Below are 27,636 nucleotides of genomic sequence, written 5' to 3' on the forward strand. Positions count from 1 at the left end.
AATATATATCAATGGAATAAGATAGAGAGCCCAGAAATAAACAGACACATCTTTGGTCAATTAATCTACACCAAGGGAGGCAAGAAGATAGAATCGGGAAAAGACAGTTTGTTTCATAAGTGGTGCTGGGAAAACTGCATAGCTACATGTAAAAGAACGAAATTAGAACATTCTCGAACACCATACACAAAAATAAACTCAAAATGGATTAAAGACCTAAATTGGGGCTTCCCTGGTGGCACAGTGGTTAAGAATCCACCTGCCATCCACGAACATGGGTTCAAGCCCGGGTCTTGGAAGATCCCACATGCAATGGAGTAACTAAGCCGGTATGCCACAACTACTGTGCCTGCACTTTAGAGCCCACGAGCCTAGAGCCTGTGCTCCACAACAAGAGAAGCCACCTCAATGAGAAGCCCGTGCGCCTCAACGAACAGTAGCCCCCTCTCCCACAACTACAGAAGGCCTGCGTGCGGCAACAAAGACCCAACACGTTCAAAAATAAATTAAATAAATTTAAAAAAAGACCTAAATGTAAGACCAGACACCATAAAACTCCTTGAGGAAAACATAGGCAGAACACTCTTTGACATAAATTGCAGCAATATCTTTTTGGATCTTTCTCCTAGAGTAATGAAAACAAAACCAACAAACAAAAAAAAGCAAAACAAAAATAAAGAAATGGGACCTAATTAAACTTAAAACCTTTTGTACAGAAAAGGAAACTGCAAACAAAATGAAAAGACAACATATGGACTAATTAAGGGATTAATCTCTGAAATATACAAACAGCCCAGGTAGCTCAATATCAAAAAGCAAAACAACCCAATCAATAAATAGGCAGAAAATCTAAATAGACATTTCTCCAAAGAAGACATACAGATGGCCAACAGGCACATGAAAAGATGTTTAACATTGCTAATTATTAGAGAAATACAAATCAAAACTACAATGAGGTATCTCATCACACTGGTCAGGATGGACATCATTAAAATGTCTACAAACAATAAATGCTGGAGAGGGTGTGGAGAAAAGGAAACCCTCCCACATTGTTGGTAGAAATGTAAATTGGTGCATCCACTATGGAGAGCAGTATGGAGGTTCCTAAAAAAAAAAAAAAATTAAATATTGTTACCATACGATCCTGCAATCTTACTCCTGGGCATATATCTGGAGAAAACCATAATCCGAAAAGATATATGCATCCCAATGTTCATTGCAGCACTATTTACAATAGCCAAGACTTGGAAACAACCTAAATGTCCATCAACAGATGAAATGAGAAAGATGTTTTATATATACACAATGTAATAATACTCAGCCATGAAGAAGAATGAAATAATGCCAATTGCAGCAACATGGATGGACCTAGCGATTATCGTACTAAGTGAAGTAAGCCAGATAGAGAAAGACAAATATCATATCATTTATATGTGTTATGTAAAAAAAAAGTGATACAAAATTAGCATATTTACAAAACAGTAACAGATTTACAGATGTAGAAAACAAACTTATGGTTACTAAGGGAAATGGTGGTGCGGGAGGGAAAAAATGTAGGTTTGGGAATAACATATACACACTAATATATATAAAATAGATAAATAACAAGGACCTACTGTATAGCACAGGGAAGTAAACTGAATATTTTGTAATAACCTATATGGGAAAATAATCTGAAAAAGAATATATACATGTATATGTATATGTACAACTGAATCACGTTGCTGTTCACCTGAAACTAACACAACATTGTAAATCAACTATACTTCAATTTAAAAAAATAAATAAAATACATCAGCTTGCAAGGGAAGGAGTGAAACTGTCACTGTTTGCAGATGACATGATGTTATATAGAGAAAAGTCATGTCTCTACCAAAACAAATAAATTTAGTAAAGTTGAAGGATACAAGATTAATATTCAGAAATCTACTGCTTTTCTATACACGAATAATAACCTATCAGAAAGAAAAAGCAAGAAAACAATCCCATTTAAAATCACATTAAAAAGAATAAAATACTTAGGGATAAACTTAACCTGGGAATTGAAAGACTATCCTCTGAAAAGTAAAAAAAAAAGAAAAAAAAATTGATGTAGGAAACTGAAGACAATAAAAAGAAATGAAAGATATACTTTGTTCTTGTATTGAAAGAATTAATATTGTTAAAATGTCCATACTACCCAAAGCAATCTACATATTTAATGCAATCCCTATCAAAATACCCATGACATTTCTCAGAGAACTAGAACAAATGATCTTAAAATTTATATGGAACCATAAAAGACCCCAAATTGCCAAAGCAATCTTGAGAAAAAATAACAAAGCTGTCGATATCATGCTTCCTGATGTCAAATTATACTACAAACCTACAGTAATCTAAACATTATGGTACTGGCACAAAAACAGACACATAGATCAATGGAAAAAAACAAGGCCCAGAAACAAATTGATGAATATATGGCCAATTAATCTCCAGCAAAGGAGGCAGAACAATACAGTGGGGAAAAGACAGTTTCTTCAATAAAAGGTGTTGAGAAAACTGAATAACTATATGCAAAATAATCAAACTGGACTACTTTCTCACACCATATACAATAATAAACTAAAAATGGATTAAGGAATTAAGACCTGAAACCATAAAACTCCTAGAAGAAAACATAAACAGTACACTCTTTGACATCAGACTTACCAATATTTTTTGAACATGTGTCCTCAGGCAAAGGAAACAAAACCAAAAATAAAGAAATGGGACATCAAACTAAAAAAACTTTTGCACAGCAAAGGAAACTATCAAGAAAACAAAAAGGCTGCCTACTGAATGGAAGAAGATATTTGTAAATAATATTACTGATAAGGATTTAACATCCAAAATGCACAAGTAACTCATATACTCAACAGCAAAAGAACAAATAACCTGATTAAAAATGGACAGGAGACCTGAATCAACATTTTTCCAAAGGCCTACAGATGGCCAGCAGACTAATGAAAAGATGCTCAAATCACTAATTATCAAGGAAATGAAAATCAAAACCACCCTGAGATACCACCTCACATCTGTCAGAATGGCTATTATCAAAAAGACAACAAAAACAAGTGTTGGCGAGAATGTGAAGAAGTGTTGGAGAGAATGTGGAGAAGAGGGAACCCTCATGCACTGTTGTTGGTAGGACTGTAAATTGGTGCAGCCACAAAGGAAAACAGTATTGAGGTTCCTCAACAAATTAAAAATAGAACTGCCATATGATCCAGCAACTTCATCTAGGTATTTACCTGAAGAAAACAAAAACACTAATCCAAAAAGTTATATTCAGTCCAATGTTCATTGTGGCAATTTTTACAATAGCCAAGATATGGAATCAACCTACATGTCCATCAATAACAAATGCATATATATGTGTATATATATATGTGTGTATACATACACACACATTCAATGGAATTTTAGTAAACCACTAAAAATGAAATCCTGCCATTTGTAAGAACATGAGTGGATCTAGAAGGTACTATGAGAAGTGAAATAAGTCAGAGAAAGACAAATACCACATGATCTCACTTATATGTGGAATCTAAAAAAACAAAATAAATGAACACACATAACAAAACATAAACAGTGTTATAGATACAAAGAACAAGCAGGTGTTTGTAAGAAAGGAGGGGAGTACAGTGAAGAAAGAAATAGGTAAGGGAGATTAAGAGGTACAAACTTCTGGTTGTGCAATAAATGAGTCATGTGTATGAAATGTACAGTGTGGGAAATAGTCAATCTTTGGTGACATATTGTAACTAGACTTATCGTGGCGACCAATTTGAAATGTATAGAAATATTGAATCACTATGTTGTGTAACAGGAACTTAACATTGTGTTGTAGGTCAATTATATTTCAAAAACAAACAAGCAAATTCATAGAAAAAGAGATCAGATTTGTGGTTACCAGAGGCAGGGTGTGGGGGCAATAGAATTGGGTGAAGTAGCTAAAAAGTACAAACTTCTAGTTACAAGATAAGTAAGTACTAAGGATGTAATATACAACATGATAAATATAATTAAAAAGCTGTATATTTTATATGAAAGTTGTTAGAGTAAATTCTAAGAGTTCTCATTACAAGTAAAAAATTGGGTTTTATTTATTTAATTTTGTATCTATATGAGATGCTGTATGTTCACTAAACTTACTGTGACAAATATTTCATGATGTACATAAGTTAAATCATTATGTTGCACACCTTAATCTTATATACTGCTGTATGTCAATTATATCTCAAAAAACTGGAAATTAAAAAAAAAACATAAATAAATGAAAACCTAGAATTTTATACTGAGTGAATATATCTTTCAATAATAATGGAGAAAATTACCAGGGATTAAGAAGGTCATTTCATAATGATAAAGGGGACAAGTAATCAAGAGGTCAAATTTATAAACGATTTATGCACCTAAAAACAGAGCTTCAAAATACATGAAGCAAAAAGTGATATATCTGTAAAGAGAAAAAGACCAATCCATAATTATGGTTGAAATATGAAAGTAGACATCACAACAGTGTCTACAGACATGAATAGATTAGTAAGGAGATTTTATGAAAAACTTTATGACATCATATTCAAAAATGAAAAATTTCTTTGAAAGAAAAAGAAAACCAATGCTCACTCAAGGAGAAATAAAGAAAACCCCAAGCCCAGATGAATTCATTGGTGAATTATAACTGTAAAATAAATAAAGGAAACCTCATTTGAAATGGAGTCTTGCCTATAGGTTGCCCTAGTTTGCTTGTCTTGAATTTCAGTTCTCTGATTTTCCCCAAATAAACTCATTTTCCTGGTAAAATAACTGGCTCTTCTGTGTTTGTTTGTTTGTTTGTTTTTTAAGGTCAATATAACAAATATTTAAAAAGCAATTCCAATTCTAAATAATTCTTCCAGAAAACTGAAGAAGAGGTAATGTTTCCCAACTCATTTAATGAGGTCATTTTTACCCTAATACCAAAACCAGAAAGATAGTACAAGAAATCCACAAACCAAAATCCCTCATCAACATAATATAAAACTTGTGAACAAAAATTTAGCAAATCAAATTCAGTTATATGTACATATAAAAAGGATAACATATCATGATGAAGTGTTTATCCTGGGGATACAAGGTTAGTTTAACAATTGAAAATCAATGTAATTATAAATGTTATAATAAAAAACAAAACAAAACAAAAAACATGTGGTTTACCTCAACAGATATACAAACAGCATTTGAAAAAATCCAACATACATCCCTAAGAAAAATGTTCATCACACTGGGAACAGAATGGAACTTCCTCAACCTAATTAAAAGCATCTATGTAAAATCACAGCCAACATCATACTTAACAGTAAAAAAAATGAAAGATTTCCCTCAAGACCAGGAACAAAATAAGAATGTCCATCCTTTTCACTTCTGTAACACTATACTGCAAGTTCTAGCCATTGAAAATAAATAAAATACATCCATATGAGAAATAATTAAAACTCTTTATTCATGAGTGACATGACTGTCTATGTTGAAAAACTGATGAAATCTACAAAAAGCTACTAGAATATCATTTTATCAAAGTTGTAGTATACAAGTTCAATATAAAAAACAATTGTATTTCTACATACTAGCAGCAAAAAAAAAATTGGAACATGAAATTATAAACAATGCCATTTACGATAGCATGAAAAATAGGAAACAGGTAAAATACACAATAAAAGATGTGTAAGATCTGTACATTGACAACGATAGAACATTGATGAAATTAAAGAAGGTTTAACGATTGGAAAGAGATACCATGTTCATGGATCAGAAGACTCAGTGTTGTTAAAATGTCAATTATCCCCCAATTGACTTATAGATCCAACCCCATCTCAGTCAAAATCCTAGTACCCTTTTTTGGTGGAAACTGAAAAGCTGACTCTAAAATTCATAAAGAAATGCAAAGGACCCAGTTCAAAACAACTCTGAATAAGTAGAAAAAGGTTGGATGACTAGCAGTATATAATTTCAAAACAATTATAAAGAAACAGTAAGGAAGGCAGTGTGGTAATGGAGTAAAGACAGACAAACAGGTTAATGGAACAGAATAGAAAGTACAGTAAGCCCCCCACATACAAACCTTTAAGTTGCGAACTTTCAAAGATGCGAACATGCATTTGCATGTCCAACCATGTACAAGTGGCTGTGCTTTTGTGTACTTTACTGTACAGTACTCTATAGAGTACAGTAGTACAGTATCTTTATTTCAAGCCCAGGATGTCTGGAAGTAAGCGTAAAAGCAGTGGTGATGTAGCTGGTACTGCTAAGAAGCACCAGGAATTGAAAGCCCAGAGAAAGGACAAAGAGAGATAATAGAAAGAAGAAGTAACTGAAGAATCAAAGAGATTCACGACACAGGAAATAACAAGGGGATTTTCTTTATTTGAGGAGGCACTGTTAGTTTCTGAGGCACAGGATCTGAATGTAGAATGGTACATGAAAGTTGCAACAGCCGTTGAGAATGCAATCCAGTGCTGTGTCATTTATGACGAGAAAAAAAGAGCTACTACCAAGACATCACTGGATCATTTTTTCTAGAGGGTAGATAAAATTGAATCCAGCAAGGAACCAGAACCTGTGCCATCAACGTCAGGCATGAGTGAAATTGCAGCTTTCCCTCCTTCTCCTACTGCTGATGATCCTTCAGCTCTACCATCTCCCACCTCCTCTCCTTCCTCCAGTCAGTAACCTTTCTTGCCTCTTCACTGAATGCCAATGCCCTGTATGCCAGCTGTTGTACTGTACTACTGTACTTTTCAAGGTACTGTACAATTAAAAATGTTTTATTTTTTGTTTGTTCATTTTTTATGTATCATTTGTGTGAAAATATTATAAAGCTATTACAGTACAGTACTATATAGCCAATTGTGATAGTTGGGTACCTATGCTAACTTTGTTGGACTTACGAACAAACTGGACTTATGAACGTGCTCATGGAACGGAACTCGTTCGTATGTAGGGGACTTACATTATATAAATAGAACCAGGCATATTTAGGCAGCTGATTTTTGATCAAGATAGAAATGTAATTCCGCAGAGAATTGATAGTATTTTCAACAAATGTTGCTGGAATAATCAGGTGTCTGTATAGAAAAATCAGTTTTGAACCATATATTGCACCAAAAACAAATACTGAATCAAAATGTATCATAGATCTAAAGAAAAAACCTAAAACTATAAAACTTCTAAAAGAAAACACAGGGGAAAACACTTGAAATTTGGGGCAAGGCAAAGATTTCTTAGTTATAACACCAAAAACATGCTGCAGAGAAGAAAATAAAAATGAAATACTGTCTTTATCAACATTAGAAACAATTAAGAGAATTAAATGACAATTTATAGACTGAGGGAAAATATTTGCAAGGCATAGCTCTGATAAAGGACTTATATCTAGACTATATTAGGAACTCTCAAAACTCAATAATAAAAAAGTGACCAAAATAAAAAATGGGGGTAAAAGATGTCAATGGGCAATTCAAAGAAGATAAATGGATGGCAAGTAAGCACATGAAAAATGCTCAACATCGTTAGTTACTAGGGAAGTGCAAATTAAAATAATATGAGATACCATTACATACATTTTTAAATAGCTAAAATTAAAAAAAGAATGATCATTATCAAGTGTTGGTGGGGACTTCCCTGGTGGTCCAGTGGTTAAGAATCCGCACTTCCAATGCAGTGGGCTCAGGTTCAAACCATGGTTGGGGAACTAAGATCCCACATGCCGCATGGCCAAAGAAGAAAACAAACAAACAAACAAACAAACAAAAAACAAATCAATTATTGGCAAGGATATGGAAGAGCTAAAGCTCTCATACACTGCTGGTGGGAATGTAAAATGGTACAGGAACTGAAAAACAGTTTGGTGGTTTCTTAAAAAGTTAAATATATGATCCAATCATTCTACTCCTGAGTATTTATACAAAAATGAAAGGCATGCATCCATGTAAACACTTTCAAATGGATACTCACTGCAGCTTTACTGGAATATCACAAAACTGCCAACAAACCAAATGTCCATCAACAGGTAAATGGACAAACTGTTGTGTATCCATACAACGGATATTATTCAGTGATGTAAAGTAACAAACTATTGATACACGCCAACAACATGGATGAATCTCAAAATAATTATGAGAGAAAGAGACAAAAAAAGAGTATACACTATATGATTCCATTTATAATCATTTCAAGAAAATGTAAACTAACCCGTAGCATCAGACAGTAGGTCCTTGGTTGCCAGGGAGTGAGGGGCGGGGGATTGTGAGTTCAGGATGTGAGGCAGGAGGGAAGGATTATAAAGGAACATGAGGAAACTTTTAGGGGTGATGCATATGTTTATTATCTTGATTTGGTGATGGTTTCATTGGTGTGTAAATATGTCATGACATTAAATTATATATTCATTTTGTTGTGTAGTACACCTCAGTAAAGTTATTTTTTTTTTAAAAATCAATGGTCTAGCCCAAAAGAATAGGTTCCTCTACTCGCACTCACCAAAGTATGTTTCAGCATATAAATTAACCAAACATACTAAAATTTAGCACTACTCTGCTCCTCATTAAACCTTATTTGAGCTTTTGTACTTTCCTGTGGATTCTGAGGGTTTACTGAAAGGTACAGGTAGTGATGGTTAGAGAATGAAAAATAATTTTGTTAGATGGGCCTATACAAATATTGAAATATACTACTATGGCTTTAATTTCACTCATGAGGGTTTTTATTGCTAATGAGAATTTCAAAGATTAACATTTGATCATCAAAGTGCTTTATACATTCTTAATGATATTAGCTAACACTAACTGAACACTTATTATGACTATGTGCTGCATTTATTAACCTGTTTTATCTTCATAACAACCCTGAGGTAGGTAATATTAACTCTCTTCACTTTACAGATGTGAAAACTAAGGCACGAAGAGGTTAAGCACCATTCCCTAGGTCACATAGCTTTTAAGTATGTAACACATAACTAGCACGTAAGGATAGGCATCCAGGCAGTCAGTCAGAGTCTGGCTCATAAGTACTAAACTATACTACCTCTCAATCTTCCCTATTAAACTCAATATTGATGTCTGAACTTTACATAATTAATTGCTGCTTTCTTTCTAAAGTAATAACTGTCAAATACACACAATAAGTGCTCAATGTTATAGCACTAAGTAATCATTCATGAAAAATATCAAAATTTGTTTCAGAAAAAAAATCAGTTTTTCATAATAAAGTTCAACAATATTGCTTTATTATATATTCACTGAAAAAAAAATTAACTGAAATTAAGGACAGTTAAAGCTAAGATGGCCATACAATTTGTTATCCAAAATGGGAAAGTTGAGAGCCAAAGGCATAAACCAGGACTGTTCCAAACAAACTGTGATATATGCTGAACCCTGTTAAAGCAAAAATGATATAATTATTTCTGGGATAAAATTCAGCTAAATTATATAAGACTGAGATTGTCAATTTATATTTGGAGACAAAGACTGATTTCCAAAAGCAAAGTGGATTCTCCTTAAATGAAAATGAAAATGCAGTAAACATGGCCATATCCTAAATGCTTATAAAACATTTTAATTATTGTTTCCCTGGAAAGATGAACAGAATGCTGCTTAGTTTACAATATCAAATAGCTTCATAGCACAGTATCAACATTTTGCTACTTTCTTTTAAAGAACTTGAAGTAGTTTTAATAGGGCTCAATCTATCTTACTTCTTTTTAACCTCCTTGAAAAATAAGCAGTAAAATCTCCTTGACAGAATGACGAGAGGATGGATGACAGATGCAAAAGCAAATGTGTCATTATCTTAGGTAATATTCACTGAATTTTCTTGATAGCTAAGAGGAAAATGAGCTCACCCACAGTGCACAAAAATCTGTCCCTACAGTATGAATAATTTTCCACTTTTTTCAAAGTAGATATAGTAGTGTTGGCCAGTTTTAAGAAAAGATACTGAGCTATGACAAGAATGATCACTTATATACAATCACTGGGTATTTAGTTAGATAATCTAGTTGGAAGAAAGCCATTACTAATTAAAACAATTAACTTAATCTAATCTAGACTTAAATATTTCCTATTTTTTTTAATATCCATTTTAAGTAAAAGTCAGCAAAACTCCAAATTCTTTGAACAAACACTAATACGGGAGAATAGCAATTTTCCTATTCTTCTCACAGTACTCAGATGGCAAATTCATTAAAGCTTGGAAACTACTGATTAATAATTCATCACTTCTATTTCAAATTTAATCACGTGACTGAGAAAAACCATTATTTTCATTGCAGTTATTACTAATTATACTGCAAGCATTTTAATTTGGTCAAATGTATTACAATTCAGTATACTTTTATACTTCCTCAGTATAAAAGACTGAGTTCCATACATAAGTAACACTTTCTGCCCTGATTACAGGTAACAACAAATTATCCCTCACAATTAAATAAGAATATAATTCTAATTATTGAATTTGCTAGTGCATTTCCCTAGCTTTGTTTAGACATTGTAGTCTTTTTCTAGTATTATTTGGCACAAGGTGTTTGAAAGTTATAGTACTAGAAGTTCTAGAAGTATTTCAGTACAGTGTTTTTGGTTTTGTTTTAAATTTGTATTGGAGTATAGTTGATTTACAATGTTGTATTAGTTTCAGGTGTACAGCAAAGTGAATCAGTTATACATCCATCATATATCCAATCTTTTTTTCTTTTACATTCTTTTCCCATATAGGTCATTATAGAGTATTGAGTAGAATTCCTTGTGTTATACAGCAGGCTCTTATTAGTTATCTATTTTACATATAGTAGTGTGTATATGTCAATCCCAATCTCCCAGTTCATCCCCTCCACCCCTTATCCCCTGGTAACCATAAGTTTGTTTTCTACATCTGTGACTCTACTTCTATTTGGTAAATAAGTTTATTTGTACCCTTTGTTTTAGATTCCACATATAAGTTATATCATATGATATTTGTCTTTCTCTGACTTACTTCACTCAGTATGATAATCTCTAGGTCCATCCATGTTGCTGCAGTTGGCATTATTTTGTTCTTTTTTATGGCTGAGTAATAATCCGTTGCATATATGTACCACATATTCTTTATCCATCCCTCTGTTGATGGACATTTAGGTTGCTACCATGTCCTGGTTATTGTAAATAGTGCTGCAATGAACACTGGGGTGCATCTATCATTTTGAATTATGGTTTTGTCTGGGTACATGCCCAGGAGTGGGGATTGCTGGGTCATATGGTAGCTCTATTTCTAGTTTTTTAAAGAATCTCCATACTGCTCTCCATAGTGGCTGTACCAATTTACATTCCCACCAACAGTGTAGGAGGGTTCCCTTTTCTCCACACCCTCTCCAGCATTTATTGTTTGTAGATTTTTTAATGATGACCATTCTGACTGGTGTGAGGTGATACCTCATTGCAGTTTTGATTTGCACTTCTCTAATAATTTGTGATGTTGAGCATCATTTTATGGGCTTTTTTGCCACCTGCATGTCTTCTTTGGAGAAATGTCAATTTAGATCTTCCACCCACTTTTTGATTGGGTTGTTTGTTTTTTTGATATAGAGCTACATGAGCTGTTCATATATTTTGGAGATTAATCCCTTGTTGGCTGCTCCATTTGCCAATATTTTTCCCATTCTGAAGGCTGTCTTTTTGCTGTGTTTATGGTTTCCTTTGCTGTGCAAAAGCTTTTAAGTATAGTTAGATCCCACGTGTTTATTTTTGTTTTTAGTTTCATTACTCTAGGAGGTGGATCAAAAAAGATCTTGCTGAAATTTATGTCAAAGAGTGTTCTGCTTATGTTTTCCTCTAAGAGTTTTATAGTGTCCACTCTTACATTTCAATATAGTGTTTTAACTGTAAAGCTGCTGTTCAATATAGATTAAGTAGCAAGTAAAAAGCTTTGGTATACTTAATTTCCATATTATAGGAAAGAAGTAGATGAATGATAACACCTTTCCTCTGAGCCTTAAAGGGTTATAGACCTCTTTCTTCCCCATTCCGTCCACATAATCCAAGCTAATCAAGCCTTTCTTCCTCCAGAAAGTCTTCCCTAACATGTGGTAGACTGAAAAGAGTACTGGACTGAAAATCAATTCCAGCTATGCCAATCAGTGTAACACCATGGACAAAATAAATTCTGCACACCTTGGTTTATCTATCTGCAAAATGATGGACCAGATCCCACCTAGCTCTAGAAATCTATGACTTTTAAATACATGAACAAAAGACTTCACTTAAAAGCAACTTCAAGCAAAAATGGAAAATAAATATTTACATAAAACCTGACCACTTATTTCAAATTTCACAGTGGTACATATATACAATGGAATATTACTCAGCCATAAAAAGGAATGAAATTGGGTCATTTGTTGAGACGTGGATGGATTTAGAAACTGTCATACAGAGTGAAGTAAGTCAGAAAGAGAACAAATATTGTATATTAACGCAGATATGTAGAACCTAGAGAAATGATACAGATGAACTGGTTTACAGGGAAGAATTTGAGACACAGATGTAGAGAACAAACGTATGGACACCAAAGGGGGAAAGTTGCGGGGGGCTGGGGGTGGTGGTGTGATTAATTGGGTGATTGGGATTGATATGTATACACCGATGTGTATAAAATTGATGACTAATAAGAACCTGCTGTATAAAAAGAAAAAAAAAAAAGAACCAAAACAGCCAAGACAATTTTGAAGAGGAAGAAGAAGATGTGGTAGTGATAAGGTGTGGAGACTTATTTATGCAATAATGTGACTTTTAAAATAAAACTAGTGTAATGTTGGCATGGGAGTGGGCAGGTACTGTATGTCAATGTAACAGTTCAGAGTGCTCAAGAAATGACCCACATATAATGAGAATTTGGTGTTATTATAAATTGGCATTATATTGATTAATCAAAAAAAACCAAAAACCTGACCACTTATTTCAAATTTATAGCCATTCACAATAGGAAAATATTTATATTTCTATATTGGACAAAAAAAAAAGCTTACAGTGTAAATTAACAATGCAAGGTATACTTGAAAAGATTAAATAGCTTGTGAAAAGAGTATTCAATTAAGTATTTATTATGCTAGGAATGATAGGAAATGCAAAAGTGAATATGACATTTAAAGCTCCCTGAGTGGGAAAAATAAAAATGCGTACAAATGAATATATAACCAGGGAGAAAGTGATTAAGTACTAATACTCTGATAAAAGTACATACAAAGCAGTAATAGGAATGCAGTTGAGGAAAAGCACAAGCTGCTCTTTTTAAAGAAGGCAAGGGAGGAAGCCACAAATAACTGTCCTATAAAAACTTCTACTGCACAATTCTTTTTTTGGTCAAGGGTGCATGTCGCTGAAATACGTGACATTTTACTTACTTAAATTATTGTAAAATTTAGATAGAAATGCCTTCTAATTAATCAGGTATTACTGTGTTTATTTTTAATATATTGTGACACCATGAAAATTTCATTACTGTCTTGCCTCTTCTACTTTTGTTTTGTTTACCAGATTCTTCTCCTTTTCCCCACTGTTTAACAAAAGGGAAGCAGCAATGTCAATGTTCTCAATGCTGAAACTATTGTAGCAATAAGACACACAAAGCTAACATGACTTCCACTATCACCCCCACCCCCACCCCATTTAACTGAATGAAAAAATTCTAGGAACTGTGCATGGACAGGAGGCAAACAGAATCATTTTCTATATGCTTCTGATAGTGACACTCACCAATGTCAAGAAAAGCACTGGAAAGGGAAAAACAACTTATAAGGAACTATAATTGAGTAAAACAATTGTCATGAGGTGACAGTAAATGTTACAGTTCTACCAACTAAAGGGAAGTAGTATAAGGGGTGATGGGTAACTGAACAATAGTTTACCTTCATTACTAATTTAAAACAGACAAGAAATTATCGAATTGTTAAAATGTACAGATTTTTTTAACTTCATATAGCTCATTTGCTCAGTAATCTGCCACCATTTTCAGAAAAATTCCATAGACAGAACTAAAGTAATTTAATCCATAAAAAGGGAATACATGAAAGACCTTGTGAAATATTTCAACATCCCCCAATATCTTTTTCTGTTAATTTCTCCAGAATATCAGACTAAATGAGGCAAGAATAAAACTGAATTTTGATATCTATTATTCCTTAAGCACTACACAGACACAAACATAAAACACACAGAACATGGAAAACCAAAAATCTAAGCACAAGTGGCATATAAATCTCTATTTCAGCATTAGATTCACTGTTGCTAGTTATTATTATTTTTTTTTTAGAGGAACACAAGAGTATCATGTGTATAGCTTTAAACATTGGAAATGTTCCTTGGGAAAATGTACTTTTTTTTTTACATCTTTATTGGAGTATAATTGCTTTACAATGGTGTGTTAGTTTCTGCTTTATAACAAAGTGAATCAGTTATACATATACATATGTTCCCATTTGACGCATGGCCTGGCTGACTAGAAAACACATATATTTAATGAATAAGATTAGTAGTTTCAATCACTTTATAAAGGAAAATCTGACAAATTATAAATAAACCAAATTGCATAGAAATGGAATTCTGGAATTGGAAGGAACCAAAGGGAGAACTTAATCCCCAAATTTTACAGATAAGCAAACTGAAGCAGCTAGTTAGTAGATCAAAAACTAGCACTCAGTTCTCTTGGCTTCCAATCAGGTGTTCCTTTTACTACACCACACAGCACACTTGTGTTATGACTAAGATGCAAACACAATCCCCTCCTTGTGTTTCTAATGTTTAAAAGGTAATGATAATCAAATCCCTGATTGTTTTATTCTACAGTGATCAGGATACAAGTTTTACTCCATAATGTATCCTACAGATTAGCTAATGTCCATGAGACAATAAGGTTTTGTCATTAGCAGATATTAAATACAAGGAAATCCTTTTGTCTTAAAATGTTTTATACTGCAAAATGTAGCTTAAAAGCTTCAGGGCCCTATAAACCACATGCTGACAACTTTGGGTTGTTGTTTTAAAACTTAAAATTTTTAGACTATAAATGTAAGAATTAGTATTCAAGCCTTGACCTATTATTTTTTCCCTAAACTAAGTAAGGCCAGTTACTTTGAAACTTCACTAATAACGACAGCCACTAGCCACCTGTGGCTATTAAACACTTTTAAGATGTAGGTATGTCCAAATTCAGACAGGCTATAAGTATAAAATACACACCAGAATTTGAAAAATTAGTATGAAAAAAGAATGTAAAATATCGCTAATTTTTAAAATATTGATTAGATGTTAAAATATTTTGGATATACCAGGTTAAATGAAATATATTATTAATATTAATTTAGCCTGTTTCTTTTTGTTTTTAATGTGACTACTAGAAATTTTAAAATTACATACGTGGCTTGCATATTGAACATTTCTGTTGAACAGCTCTTAGCCATCAATCGTAAATATTTAGGTACAACTGATAAAAAGTTTGTATATTCTCTAAGAATAAGTTAACATTACAAAAATCACCTACATAATCACTAGTCAATGTCTGTAATAAAGAAGATATGATGTGTAAAAACATACTAAATGCAGAAATCAATTTTAGTTGGCTTTATGTATTTTTCCTCAGTAGATTTACATTTTTGGTTTTGGTTAATACTGGAAGTGGTTTATATTCCCTGATCACATATGAACTGATAAGAGAGAAATGTGTCCCAGAAGCATGGCAAAAAAAAAAAAAATTCAGCCTTTGTCTTTTTCAATCCACACATATATGTGAGTTGACTTAAAAACAAATACTGTGGTTTAAAAACAAATACTGACATAAAACACCATCAGATACTCTGCAAATGCAGACTAGGCTATAACTTAAAGATTTCAGGAATTAACAGTAATTCAACAAAACAAAACATTTATAATTTATACCTTTGCTCCATCTGAAATACTGTCCCAGTCTCCACCACTCAAAGAGAACTTTCCATTGCCTATACGCAGCAGTATCTCTTCAGGAGTATCATTGGGGCCATTAGCAAATGGAGTGTAGCTATTAATAAAAAAGATTTAAGTATACATAAGGGCCTAACATATACATTAAATTAATTGAAAGTGATGAGTATAGAACTACAAAAATATATTTACTATAGCAAATTAAGAATACCACCTAAAATTTCCCTTTACTGTTCATATCAAATTTTACATTTCAAACAATAAACTTAATCCTAATGAATTATTTAATAAAATGAAGAGTCTTGCCTACATTAATCTTCTTTTTTGCCTTTGATCAGTTAATCAATGTAAAATAAAATAAAGGTAGCTTTTTATGTAGTTCTACGTTCTGAAAATCAGACTAGAATGAAACATGCAAATTTTATATTCTCACAGGCATAAGTTAGCAAACCAAATATACCTACTATGAAGAAATTGTTAATTTTATATATTCATAATATATTTATTGAATTGGCTCAAATTTATTCATTAGCATTTTATCAATATTATCAGTGAAAACAAGTTAACAATAGTTTTAATTAATGTTTATGAAAAACTGGTTAAATATTTATATCAATGTAACAGAAAAATCCTCTATAGCCATTAAAATTATTACATGGATCAATATTTACAGACAGGAAGACAAAATACATTGTATGAAGTTAAAATAGTTTAAAAAATAATTAGAGTGACAAAAAGTGATCAGTTTTATACCATTGTAACAAATGGAACTAAAAATGGTATTCAAATTTGGGAACAGAAAGACTTATGGTTAAAAAGTTTGAAGTAGATGTCTTAATATGATAATGTGTTAATTCCTTCATGTAACCATTAAGTTGAGATAAACACACATACATATGCACACACACAAAATGTTTTGTTTAATCATAAAGTAAATATTTGAAAACAGCTATCTAGAAATCATATCCCATGGTTTGAAACCAATACTGCTGATTGCTGTTCACAAGCAAACTTGAGCTAACCTTAATTTTAGCACTTGTTGTGGTCTATAAGTATTTTGCATATATCTAAAAGTACGTGGAATATACTGACATGTGATTATCACCAAGCCAATAAATAATTTAGAGTCACCATTTTCATAACTTATCTTTATAAAGCTCCTACTATGTCAAGCATATTTAATTATACTAAATGGCTTCTTTAAAAACTCACACCTAAGTACATTGTAATTATATTATAATTCTTCAAATTCCATTCTACACATTAGACTTTGCTAAACCTAGCCTTTATCTACAGCTACACATTTTTACTCCTAAATAAAAGTGCTACTCATTATTAAGAGTAAAACAGCACTTGTATTATTTATAAATTAACAATATTAACACAATCCAATAGTTACATTTTTTAGTATTTCTTTATCCTTTTAAGAGAAGGCAGCTGTGCGTGCTTCTGTAGTTTAGTATTGTTAGTACTTTATTTAGCTTTGTTATAAAGCTCAATCTTACTAAATCTCTATTGCCAAGAGAATCAAAATTCAAGTACTTAAAAAAAATTAACATCAGCAAGTTCAGTGGGTTCATTGCTGAACCATGAAATTATTTTATGCTCAAGTAAACATTCTCAAAAAGTAATGCACTCAAATGTAAAATATCAAAATAAAAATATATGCTTTATTTTAGAAGTTTTAGTTCTAATTGAACAATCTTTTAATTATATATCTAAATATATATCTAAATAATGCGTCCTTAAACACCTTACCTTATGTTTTTTTAATTTTATAAGTACATAATATATAATATTTTGAAATGTTGATAGCATTTTCCTTAAGGTTATTTTCATCTGTGCTCTTTCTAGATGAAAATATACAGGTGAAATTCAAATAATGATGTGAATTAATTTGAGTATATAAATTTCTTACCCAGCCAACATTGTGTAAAAAAGGACTCCCAGACTCCAAATATCACAAGCAGCATCATAGCCTTGTTGCATAAGAACCTGAGAAATAGATACTCATTTGGTACTACTCAGTATAAACTCAGTTTTCTCATCTAAAAGAAAGTTGTGCTTCTAATAATCTCACAAATGTTCACAATTTAGCTCATTTTAATCTTTTCAAAAATAGATTCACAATGTTAAAGGGAAAGTCTTCTGCAATTAACAAGCATTCAATAAGTGGCTATTAACGTGATTAAGCAACATGAGTGATACAAAAAAACAACCTTTTAAGATATGATCCCTGACCTCAATGAGCTTTCACTCCTCCTCTCAGGAAATCCAGATACATCAAAATTTAAAATAATAGGTACAGAGAGCTTAATATATTCTACACAGAGTACTGTCTTTTAACCCTGACACTGACTCTATGAGATAGATATTACTTCCATTTTGAAGAAGAGGAAACTGACGTAAATGTTAAGTAATTTGCCCAATATCACAAAACTAGTGAGTGGTGGAGCAGGCATTCTTACTCTAGTGTCTGTGATTTTCATATCTATGATAATTGTCTCCTTACTACACAAGAGGTGGTAAGATAATATATAATCTCATGAAAGCAAGATTAATTTATATTTTACATACAAGGCTCATGTCTTAAAAAAATCAGTATATTTCTGGATCACAAACACACATTTGATAAATTCTGAATGATTTCGTTAATTTTTCATATAATAATTTAGGTAGTTTTTTTTTTCTTTTGAGACTAGTATTAATAAAAATCAAGGGCTTCCCTGGTGGCGCGGTGGTTGGGAGTCCGCCTGCCGATGCAGGGGACATGGGTTCGTGCCCCGGTCTGGGAGGATCCCACATGCCGTGGAGCGGCTGGGCCCGTGAGCCATGGTCGCTGAGCCTGTGCGTCTGGAGCCTGTGCTCCACAGCGGGAGGGGCCGCAGCAGTGAGAGGCCCGCGTACCACAGAAAATAAAATAAAATAAAATAAAATAAAAATCAAATAACATATTTATTATATATTCATGTGAATATTCTCTGTGAAGTTAATAGCTAGTTTCAGGTGAAATGAGGCCTTTTTTTACATTTAGAAAAACAAGTCCACTGCTAAAGCCTTTAGACATAGGAAAAAAATAGAAACATTATTAATACATTAACACTGGGGATTGTATAACCACCAGAATGGGCATTTCATTTATAAAAGGCTAAACATATTAATGTTTAGCTTTGACAATGGCCAGACTTGAATAATAAGTATCTAACTAACTTAAAATTCAAGATATACTTTTTTTTTCATAGCCAAAGTGTATTTATAAGAACACACGTATCTTCAAACTAAGGAAGCTGAATAGGCTATCAAAATACCTATTTAACTGGCTTATGTAAATAACACAAGTGGAGACTACAAAGGCCCTAATAAATAATGAGGTAGAGCTAAACAATTCACATCACCATAAGCCTAACCGGGCATCCTCTAGTGAACCATAAACTTCTCCTGCTATTTTCCCTTATCTCTTTCCTTTTCTCATCACTTCCTTTTTTAAAAAATAAATTTATTTATTTAATTTATTTATTATTCTTGGCTGCATTGGGTCTTTGTTGCTGTGTGCGGGCTTTCTCTAGTTGCGGTGAGTGGGGGCTACTCTTCGTTGTGGTGCACGGGCTTCTCATTGCAGTGGCTTCTCTTGTTGTGGAGTATGGGCTCTAGGCACGTGGGCTTCAGTAGTTGTGGCTTGTGGGCTTCAGTAGTTGTGGATCACAGGCTCTAGAGCGCAGGTTCAGTAGTCGTGGTGCACAGGCTTAGTTGCTCCGCGGCATGTTGGATCTTCCCAGACCAGGGCTCGAACCCATGTCCCCTGCATCGGCAGGAGGATTCTTAGCCACTGTGCCACCAGGGAAGCCCTCTCATCATTCCTTGCAGTTCTGGGCATCACCATGTTTTCCCTGGTTCCCTTAGGACAATATGTTTAAAGGTTCTCAGATGATCCAATGCAAAGCCAAGGCTGAGGGACTGCTTAGTGAACTAGTTGGAGAGGCAAGGGTTAATCAGTGAGTCAGCTATAGGTATTTCATACTCCCAAAACCTTCAGAGTTAATGAGAAGAAATGCACTGGAGGGATCATATTGCTTAATCTAATTAGGGTCAACCATGAAAAACTTGGTTTAGCTTTACCACACACTTAAACCCATTTTGTATGTGAAAAGAAGAGGCAGTCTACTTTTGTTCTAGAATAGGTCTCAATGTCCTATTAATAGTAAGAACATACAGCCATTAAAAAACAAGGCAAGGTAGCGGGATGGATGAAAGAGTACAATGTAGAAAGTAACGTCTTTCATACCTTCTTACTTGCATCAAGTTAAATACAAAGAAGATAGAAGTCAGAATTAAAGTAGTTAATGACTTTACTTTCTCTCTCATTTGGCTTCCCAAATCATCAAAATGTAACATAGACAGAGATTCTCATTCAGATAAATTCATATTTGGAGCAAAACATATGACAGCCTAAAGCCAGAGCAAAGCAGGGTAATTTCACATTTACTTTTTTAAAAGAGTTGCAGGCATAGCATCCATCCAATATATTGTAAATTCCTTTACTTCAGGATCATTCTTAGACCTCAGTAGACATTAAATGTCAGTTGAATAATATGATAGATTTGCTTTTATAAAAGAATAAATATTTTTTGAGATACATTAATTTTTGTGACATAGGTATAGTACAAAACACATCTATTAAGTAAACTAGCCTTAAGAGGTTGACTGAATTGATGCATATCAAAAAAGTGAATGAATATTCCTTATTGTTCAGCTGAAATTGTACTACTAATTAGTTTCTCTTTTCGCAAATAAGGGCTCTTAATGAACTGTGATGAAATAATGAATTTATACTCATAAATGCTATTATTTATTCAAATATCTGCATGGATACTTGAATCTTTCTGATTCTAGTTTAAAAGATAATGCATTTCATACACTTCACTAATAATTTTTGAAGGGGACTGAAATTTTAGAAACAAATCTTACCCCAAACCTGTTTTTCCTTTATAACAATTTACAAATATGCATTGATTGCTAGCAGAGGCTTCAGCTCTTGATAATAAAACTTTTCAAAGCATTTTGAAAATACAAATACTAACCTAGCCAAACGTAGTTCAGACACTAGAGGCATTAGTTACAGACAAGTGGTCTCCACGTGCCCACCTGAAAACCTTCACTACTACAATGGTGAGAGTGTCTTACTACAATGGAAGTCTGTTAGGATAAAAAGCATCAATGGGCTGTATTCTACTCTGCATATTTGTACTCATTTGAAAATATTTACCTAGCCATTAATCTAAAAATGTTTACCTAACCATTAATCTAAACACAGACATACTGTATATTTTTCATTTTAATGAAATGAGAAATACACAGTAACCCTATATTTAACAGAAGAGCCTTAATCTCAAATTTCTCTCTTCCTATTCTATAAAACCATTAAAATGCCCTAGAAAAGCTTTTTTTTTTTTTTTTAATGTCTAAGATATCTCTTACACCTGGGGGCAGTACAATAACCCCTTCTTGGATCATGCATGCATCCCAATTTTTGTTGTGGGAAATACAGTTTCTATATATTTTAATGTGATAAAAATGTGTACATTAATTATTCTATGAATATAATTAAAATATAGATTAAAGCACATTCTCTGCATACATACATAATTTTTACAGGGCAAATCTTATCATAAAAACCCTGTAAAGCAGGTGTTATACTTCTTCCTCAACATTAACATCTTAAAGGAAGATTTAATAAATTTTAACATGGGAACTTTTCACTAATACAAAGTTATTTTCCTATTCTATGTTTCTATTTTCATCACTAGAAATATTTTTTTCCTAATAGCTACATTAAAATACAGATTTGTTGCTATTTCAATACAAGAAATATGCTGTATCTTGTATTATATCTGATGTGCAATATTATCCATAAAGGACTAGTATTTAATGCAAAAAAATAAAAAAAAATGCACATGAGATAGGAATTCATCCTCAAATTATTTTATTCTTCTTCTGACTTAGAAAATTCAATTTTTCTAACTTGAGGATATCTGTGTATTTTGATTTGTGTTAAACATCTGATAATTCATATGACAGCATTATTCATAACATATAAGAAGAGTTCTTGGCTTTTACAAAGAAAACTTATAAAGAATCTATATGACCAATGCCATCCCTGATTCATTTTTCATCACCCATACTTTCACTGCTGTGGGAGTTGCTACTGTCAAATCTCCCATCTCCATTACCAGAACTGACAGACTGCTGGAGCTTGCCAAATGTGAAACGTGCACCCCTTGACTTCCACATCATTACCTTTCCTGTCTCTTCTCTCTGAGATCTACATATGAATGTTATTTGCCAAGAAAAACCCTACTGCTTATAAAAAACCTTGTGAAGCTGTTTTCTCCATGAATTAGAAGATCTTAAAGATAATCAGGGATGACATTGCCCGTGTTATGTATAATGCTAAACAATATAAATCACCTTATGTTCAGCACAAACCAAAATATCTGAAAATCTATCCTGGCTTTGTTACTCAGTGAATGCTGATATTATGTACTTTGAACCTCAGTTTCCTCCTTTAGAATATTTAATATGTTTAAGGTGAGGTTATCTTCACTCTCTGCCCTGCTCTAAAAATATATGATTCTGAAACCACTATGTAACCCAACAGAATAGAATAATCTGATTATTACATTCAGGTTGGTTTCAGATGCTAGTTATTGGTCTGAATATTTATATTGGGAGTTATCAGAATTCAATGACTTAAAGAGCTTTATAGCTGGGAAAGGACAAGATAACTCAGTTTTTACCTACCTACCATAACATATACATGATATCAAATACATTTAACTAAAGGAAAAGAATGAAAGGCAAATAGTGAAGTTTTAAAGAATACCTCAGGTGCCACAAAGTTTGCAGTGTAGCATGGAGTTAAGAGAAGTCCATTTTCTCCTCGAAGTTGTTTTGCAAACCCAAAATCACAGATTCTAATGGAGTCTGCGTTGGCTGATTCATCCATGTATAAAATATTACTGGGTTTAAGATCACGATGAACAACCTTGAACATTAAAAAAAAGCTTTATATTTCTATAGTTAACTAAATATCTGTGGAATAAAACATTGTAAGTTAATATATTTCCAGGAAAAGGAAATGTCTCAATAATAACATTTTGAAAATGATACTTTCTCAAACCATGATGGCCCTGACAACCTGAAGTACACAGACAAAATTATCTCTATCAGACAGATGTGCCAGTTTTTATCAAGCCACCAGTTTTGTTAACCACTTCTAATCTCAAAACTCAATTATCAGTTCCACTTATAGATATAATGGACTAAGACCCTACTCAATACCCCCTCCCCATGGTAAACAACTATAAAACCTGAGTAGAAAAATCAACCACCTTGAAGGTACTGGGGAATGAGCAAAAGGAGACAAGACTCTGGTGGGGAGTACATACTTGGTTGGAGGAGGAAGCTGCATGAGTAGTTTCCCATATCAGTGGCTTTCAGCCTAGAGCTTAGTACAGCCCCTAGGGCACACTGTGGTAGTAAAGACATGAAGAAAAGGCCACTGTCTTTCTGACCTGGAGGACCAGAAAAGAAATGCTGGGAAGCCGTGAATGCTGCTTGGAGGAATACAGTAAGGGAAAGAGCCAAAACTGACCCTTGAATCAAAAATGTGTAGAGGAGGCTCAAAGTAATTCATAAAGACAAAAGATATAGACAGAGACCACAGCTGCTGCTCAAAAAGCAGTGTTTTCAGCACAAACCCTGCTAAGAAAATTACCCACAGAAAACAAAACAAAACAAAACAAAACAAAAATAATCACTGGAGAAAAATAACAGAATATAATAAATCTCCATAAGTTAATACACAAATGTGCAGTACATAATCCAAAATTATCTGATATACAAACAACCCCTCCCCCCAAAAAATGGAACACAGTTTCAAGAAAAAAGAAAATCAATTCCATCTCCAATATAAACCATGTTGGACCTAACAGCAAGCATTTTAAAGTGGCTATTATTGTGTTATGATAGATGCGCTAGGTAATGCTATGGTGGTAATCATACTGTAGTATATAAATGTCCCAAATCAACATGTATACCTTAAATGTACACAGTGTTATATGTCAATTATAGCTCATCAAAATGCCTTTGTTCAAAATTCACAAGACTAAATAAATATAAGAGAAATAAAAAAAATAAAATAGCTATTATAACTATCTTCAGTGAAGTAAAACAAAATGGTTTCAATGCATGAAAACTCGGCAGAAAAACGGAAACAGTAAGAACCAAATGAAATGCTAGAAATAGAAAATATTCTGAAATTCTCTGTGATGATTTTCTTTCTGATACACTATCCACTTCATTCAATCTAGTCCTATTTTTAATCAGTAGTTTACTACATTAAAAGGTCTTTCAAGACAAGGATCACGACTAAAACCCATGGTTGAATCTGCAATACCTTTTACAATGTCTGGCATGTAGAAATGCTCAACACATGTCTGTCATTAATTTACTTCATTGATGTATTGTTTAGTTTATAAAATAATAAACAAAAGATGTTTATCATTTTCTTCTCAAAAATTCTGGCCATCCTTTATTTTAGAGTGTGTTGATAAAGACAATCAAGGAATTAAATTATTATAGAACTACTCCTTTAGCATTATACAATTTACATTTCAAAATGCTGAAAATGTACTCTATAAAACCACACTCAAAAATGAGTTCTGGTCCCTGTAGAATTTTCATTATGTCATTTCTGAGTCGTTCATTGTTTTATTGTTTATACGTAAGTGGGTACATATCTACTACTACAACTATTCAAACTTACATTTTTAAATTATTTGTGACTTTGTTTTCTTGTTTAGCTATATATATAATAAAAGTGACCTTGTTTTGATAACTCAGTTCATTTGCTTTCTTTATGAAGAGATAGGAAGCAAAATAACAGGCCTGCACCTCCACTAGAAATTTCAATATAGTAATACTTCAAATGTTTAGAATCCAAATTTCTTACTGTATTGGGGGAGGGGCTGGTAACAATCAAGATATGCAGTCTTGCCAGAACTTTATATGTTAGGCATAGTATAATTTGAATAATATTCACAACATGTCCTTGGATAACTTTTTTATGTTTCACTTTTAAGTTTGATTAGGTTTAATAATTTAAAAGTCAAGGTTAGATATATTTATATAATTCAAACCACTTTTAAAACTAATATGCTATTAAATTAGGGCTAACAAGTAGAGTGAAGAAAATTAATAAGGTATTATCCAATTTCCTAATTCTATAACGTTCACTACATTATGAATTTTATTAGGCTATTCTGTATAAAAATACATGATAGAAAAAGTAATTCATTTTAGGTGTCATATCCTATATATTATTTTGTGAAGATATAAGCCCCAGAATTAAAAGGAAGAATATAATTACAACTTACTCCTTGACAATGAAGATAGTCAACTGTGTTAGTTATTATAAACAGTACATCTCTAGCTTCCCGTTCTGAAAAACATTTTTGTTTGAGAATACGGTCAAGTAGCTCTCCTCCTTTCATCAAATCCGTAACAAGGTAAACATATCTACCATCATCATAAACCTAAAAAAGAACATATTTTTAAATGATATTATTTATAATTATAATTCTGAAATGTTTTAAATTATATTTACTTTGCTTTTCTAATGAGCCTCTAGTGTTAAAAAATATATATTATTCCTTTAGTATTAATATAGTGCAGGCTCTACTGAAGGTTAAACTGGCTAAATGGACTCTTACACCATTCTGTGAGACCATGTTAAACATATAATTATATTAACTTTTGAAGTTTTCTGTTATACTTCATCAAATAATATAAATGGAAAAATAGAAATTTGTGCCTCTCAAATGGCATCTGTCTCATTTTGTTACTGTATTATAGGCACTTTCCTTCCTTAATGATAGTAAGCTTCCTTCTGGAAGTAAATATATTATTTGTTTTTTTTTAAAATATCTTCCCCATAGTCTTTTATCTGACTTGGTGTCTTCAATATTTGTTGACTTCAAATACCATATCAAGGAGAATATATTAAAAATATGTACACCCTTTTATTCAGAGCATGTGATGTCTACATCTACACATACAAACACATATGTGTAGACATATATCTATCTATCCACACACATACATACATTTACATATATATAAAATACTATTTAAGGATTATAAATCAAAATGCATATCATATTATCTGAAGCAAACTGATCAAGGTGATGGTTTATTTGTCTGCCTTTTCTACAGAGGAAAGAGCATTATTTTCTTTACATAAAAAGTCAGCATTCAGTAACATCTATTAATATGAGTCATATGTTCACTTTAAAAAAAGTAGACTAATACTATTTCAGCCAAGCAACACTCCACAGTGCTACAGCCAATTGCTGTACAATCAAGAAAGTAAAATATCCTAGAATTTGGCAGATTCCCAATCTCCTGTATCTTCTATACTTGTAGTACTAGAGAATAATAAATGTTGCTGGTGATAATGTTAAGTAGTTAACATCTAGAATACATTCAAGTAATCAGGACACTCTCATTTACCAACCATCATAGTTCCTTTCTGACGTTTTATAAGAAGGGTAGTAGTGTAAAATCATAGGGGGAAAAAGAACTGAAGCGGCAAATTTAAGAGTCTTAAGATTTTGTGGCATGAAAGTAAATATACCATGGACATGAAAAGTTTCAATAAGAAAATAAAGTGCTAAGTCATAACTTCATTAACTTAGTTGATACAGAGATTTTAGATACCTACATCCTTTAAAGTGATAATGTTAGGGTGTTGTCCATAGCGCATCAAAATTTCAATTTCTTCTGAGGGGTCTCTTTTACTTTTGTCAATGATCTAAGAAATAAGACAAGAAAAATCTCAGAGGAAAAATATTTTATTTGTCTAAAAATGAACGACATAATTTCAATTTGGTTATATTTTCAAGCAAATAATAAAACTCAAGAGTAATGTTTGTCTCACATTATTTTAATATTTAAAAATTTCCTATAACTGAAACAATAAAAAGCAGATCACTTTCTTCAACATTATATTCCATCTAACTAAAATTATACTGATAATTTGATCCAAATGTGACAGTAATTGTCACAATTGCTCAATCTTAATATACTACATTAAAATAAAATTATTCAGAAGCAAGACATTCATGAAACACACTGTTCCTCCAAAATAAAGTCTTTTTTTTATTGAACAAAATATAGTCTTGGAAAGAAATTCAAAATGAAAATATTAAGTCTTAAGAGGTTTTCTTCATCATTTTATCTTTGCTTTCTCCACTTGCTCCACTGAAAAACTATCGGTCAGTTAACCTGCAATTTAACTTACACATATAAAACAAACAACAAAAAAGTTAGCCTCAGAGACAATACCTTCACTGCAAATTCCATGTTGGTAGCAGTATGTATGCATCGTTTGCAAACAGAATAGGAGCCAACACCAATATCCTCTTTCAATTCATATGCTTCACCGAATTGTGCAGCATTTCCATTTATCTGTTTGTGTTAAAAAGTAAAATACAAAAGAAAATGATACGGTTTCACATTTTTATCTTCTCTCCTAAGTATACATTCTTCTTAAATCTTTTAAAATCAAGAATAATTCTAGAGAAGTTTTATCAGTATTTATAAA

The 27,636-nt window shown here is 32.5% G+C and overlaps 1 protein-coding gene across 2 annotated transcripts in view; it reads right to left on the reverse strand.

Moving 5' to 3' along the window:
• Positions 1 to 27,636, reverse strand: part of RPS6KA6 (ribosomal protein S6 kinase A6) — a gene marked incomplete at both ends in the record, with an annotated part of 161,879 nt that overhangs the window by 19,516 nt on the left and 114,727 nt on the right. For both annotated transcript variants that reach the window (XM_079727886.1, XM_079727885.1), the window contains 6 exons: positions 15,954 to 16,071; positions 17,893 to 17,969; positions 22,855 to 23,016; positions 25,409 to 25,567; positions 26,755 to 26,844; positions 27,378 to 27,500. In XM_079727886.1, coding sequence (XP_079584012.1) covers positions 15,954 to 16,071; positions 17,893 to 17,969; positions 22,855 to 23,016; positions 25,409 to 25,567; positions 26,755 to 26,844; positions 27,378 to 27,500 — 729 coding nt within the window. The remainder of the gene's footprint in view (positions 1 to 15,953; positions 16,072 to 17,892; positions 17,970 to 22,854; positions 23,017 to 25,408; positions 25,568 to 26,754; positions 26,845 to 27,377; positions 27,501 to 27,636) is intronic.

This window comes from Hyperoodon ampullatus, assembly GCF_949752795.1.
Source record: "Hyperoodon ampullatus genome assembly, chromosome: X".
NCBI lineage: Eukaryota > Metazoa > Chordata > Mammalia > Artiodactyla > Ziphiidae > Hyperoodon > Hyperoodon ampullatus.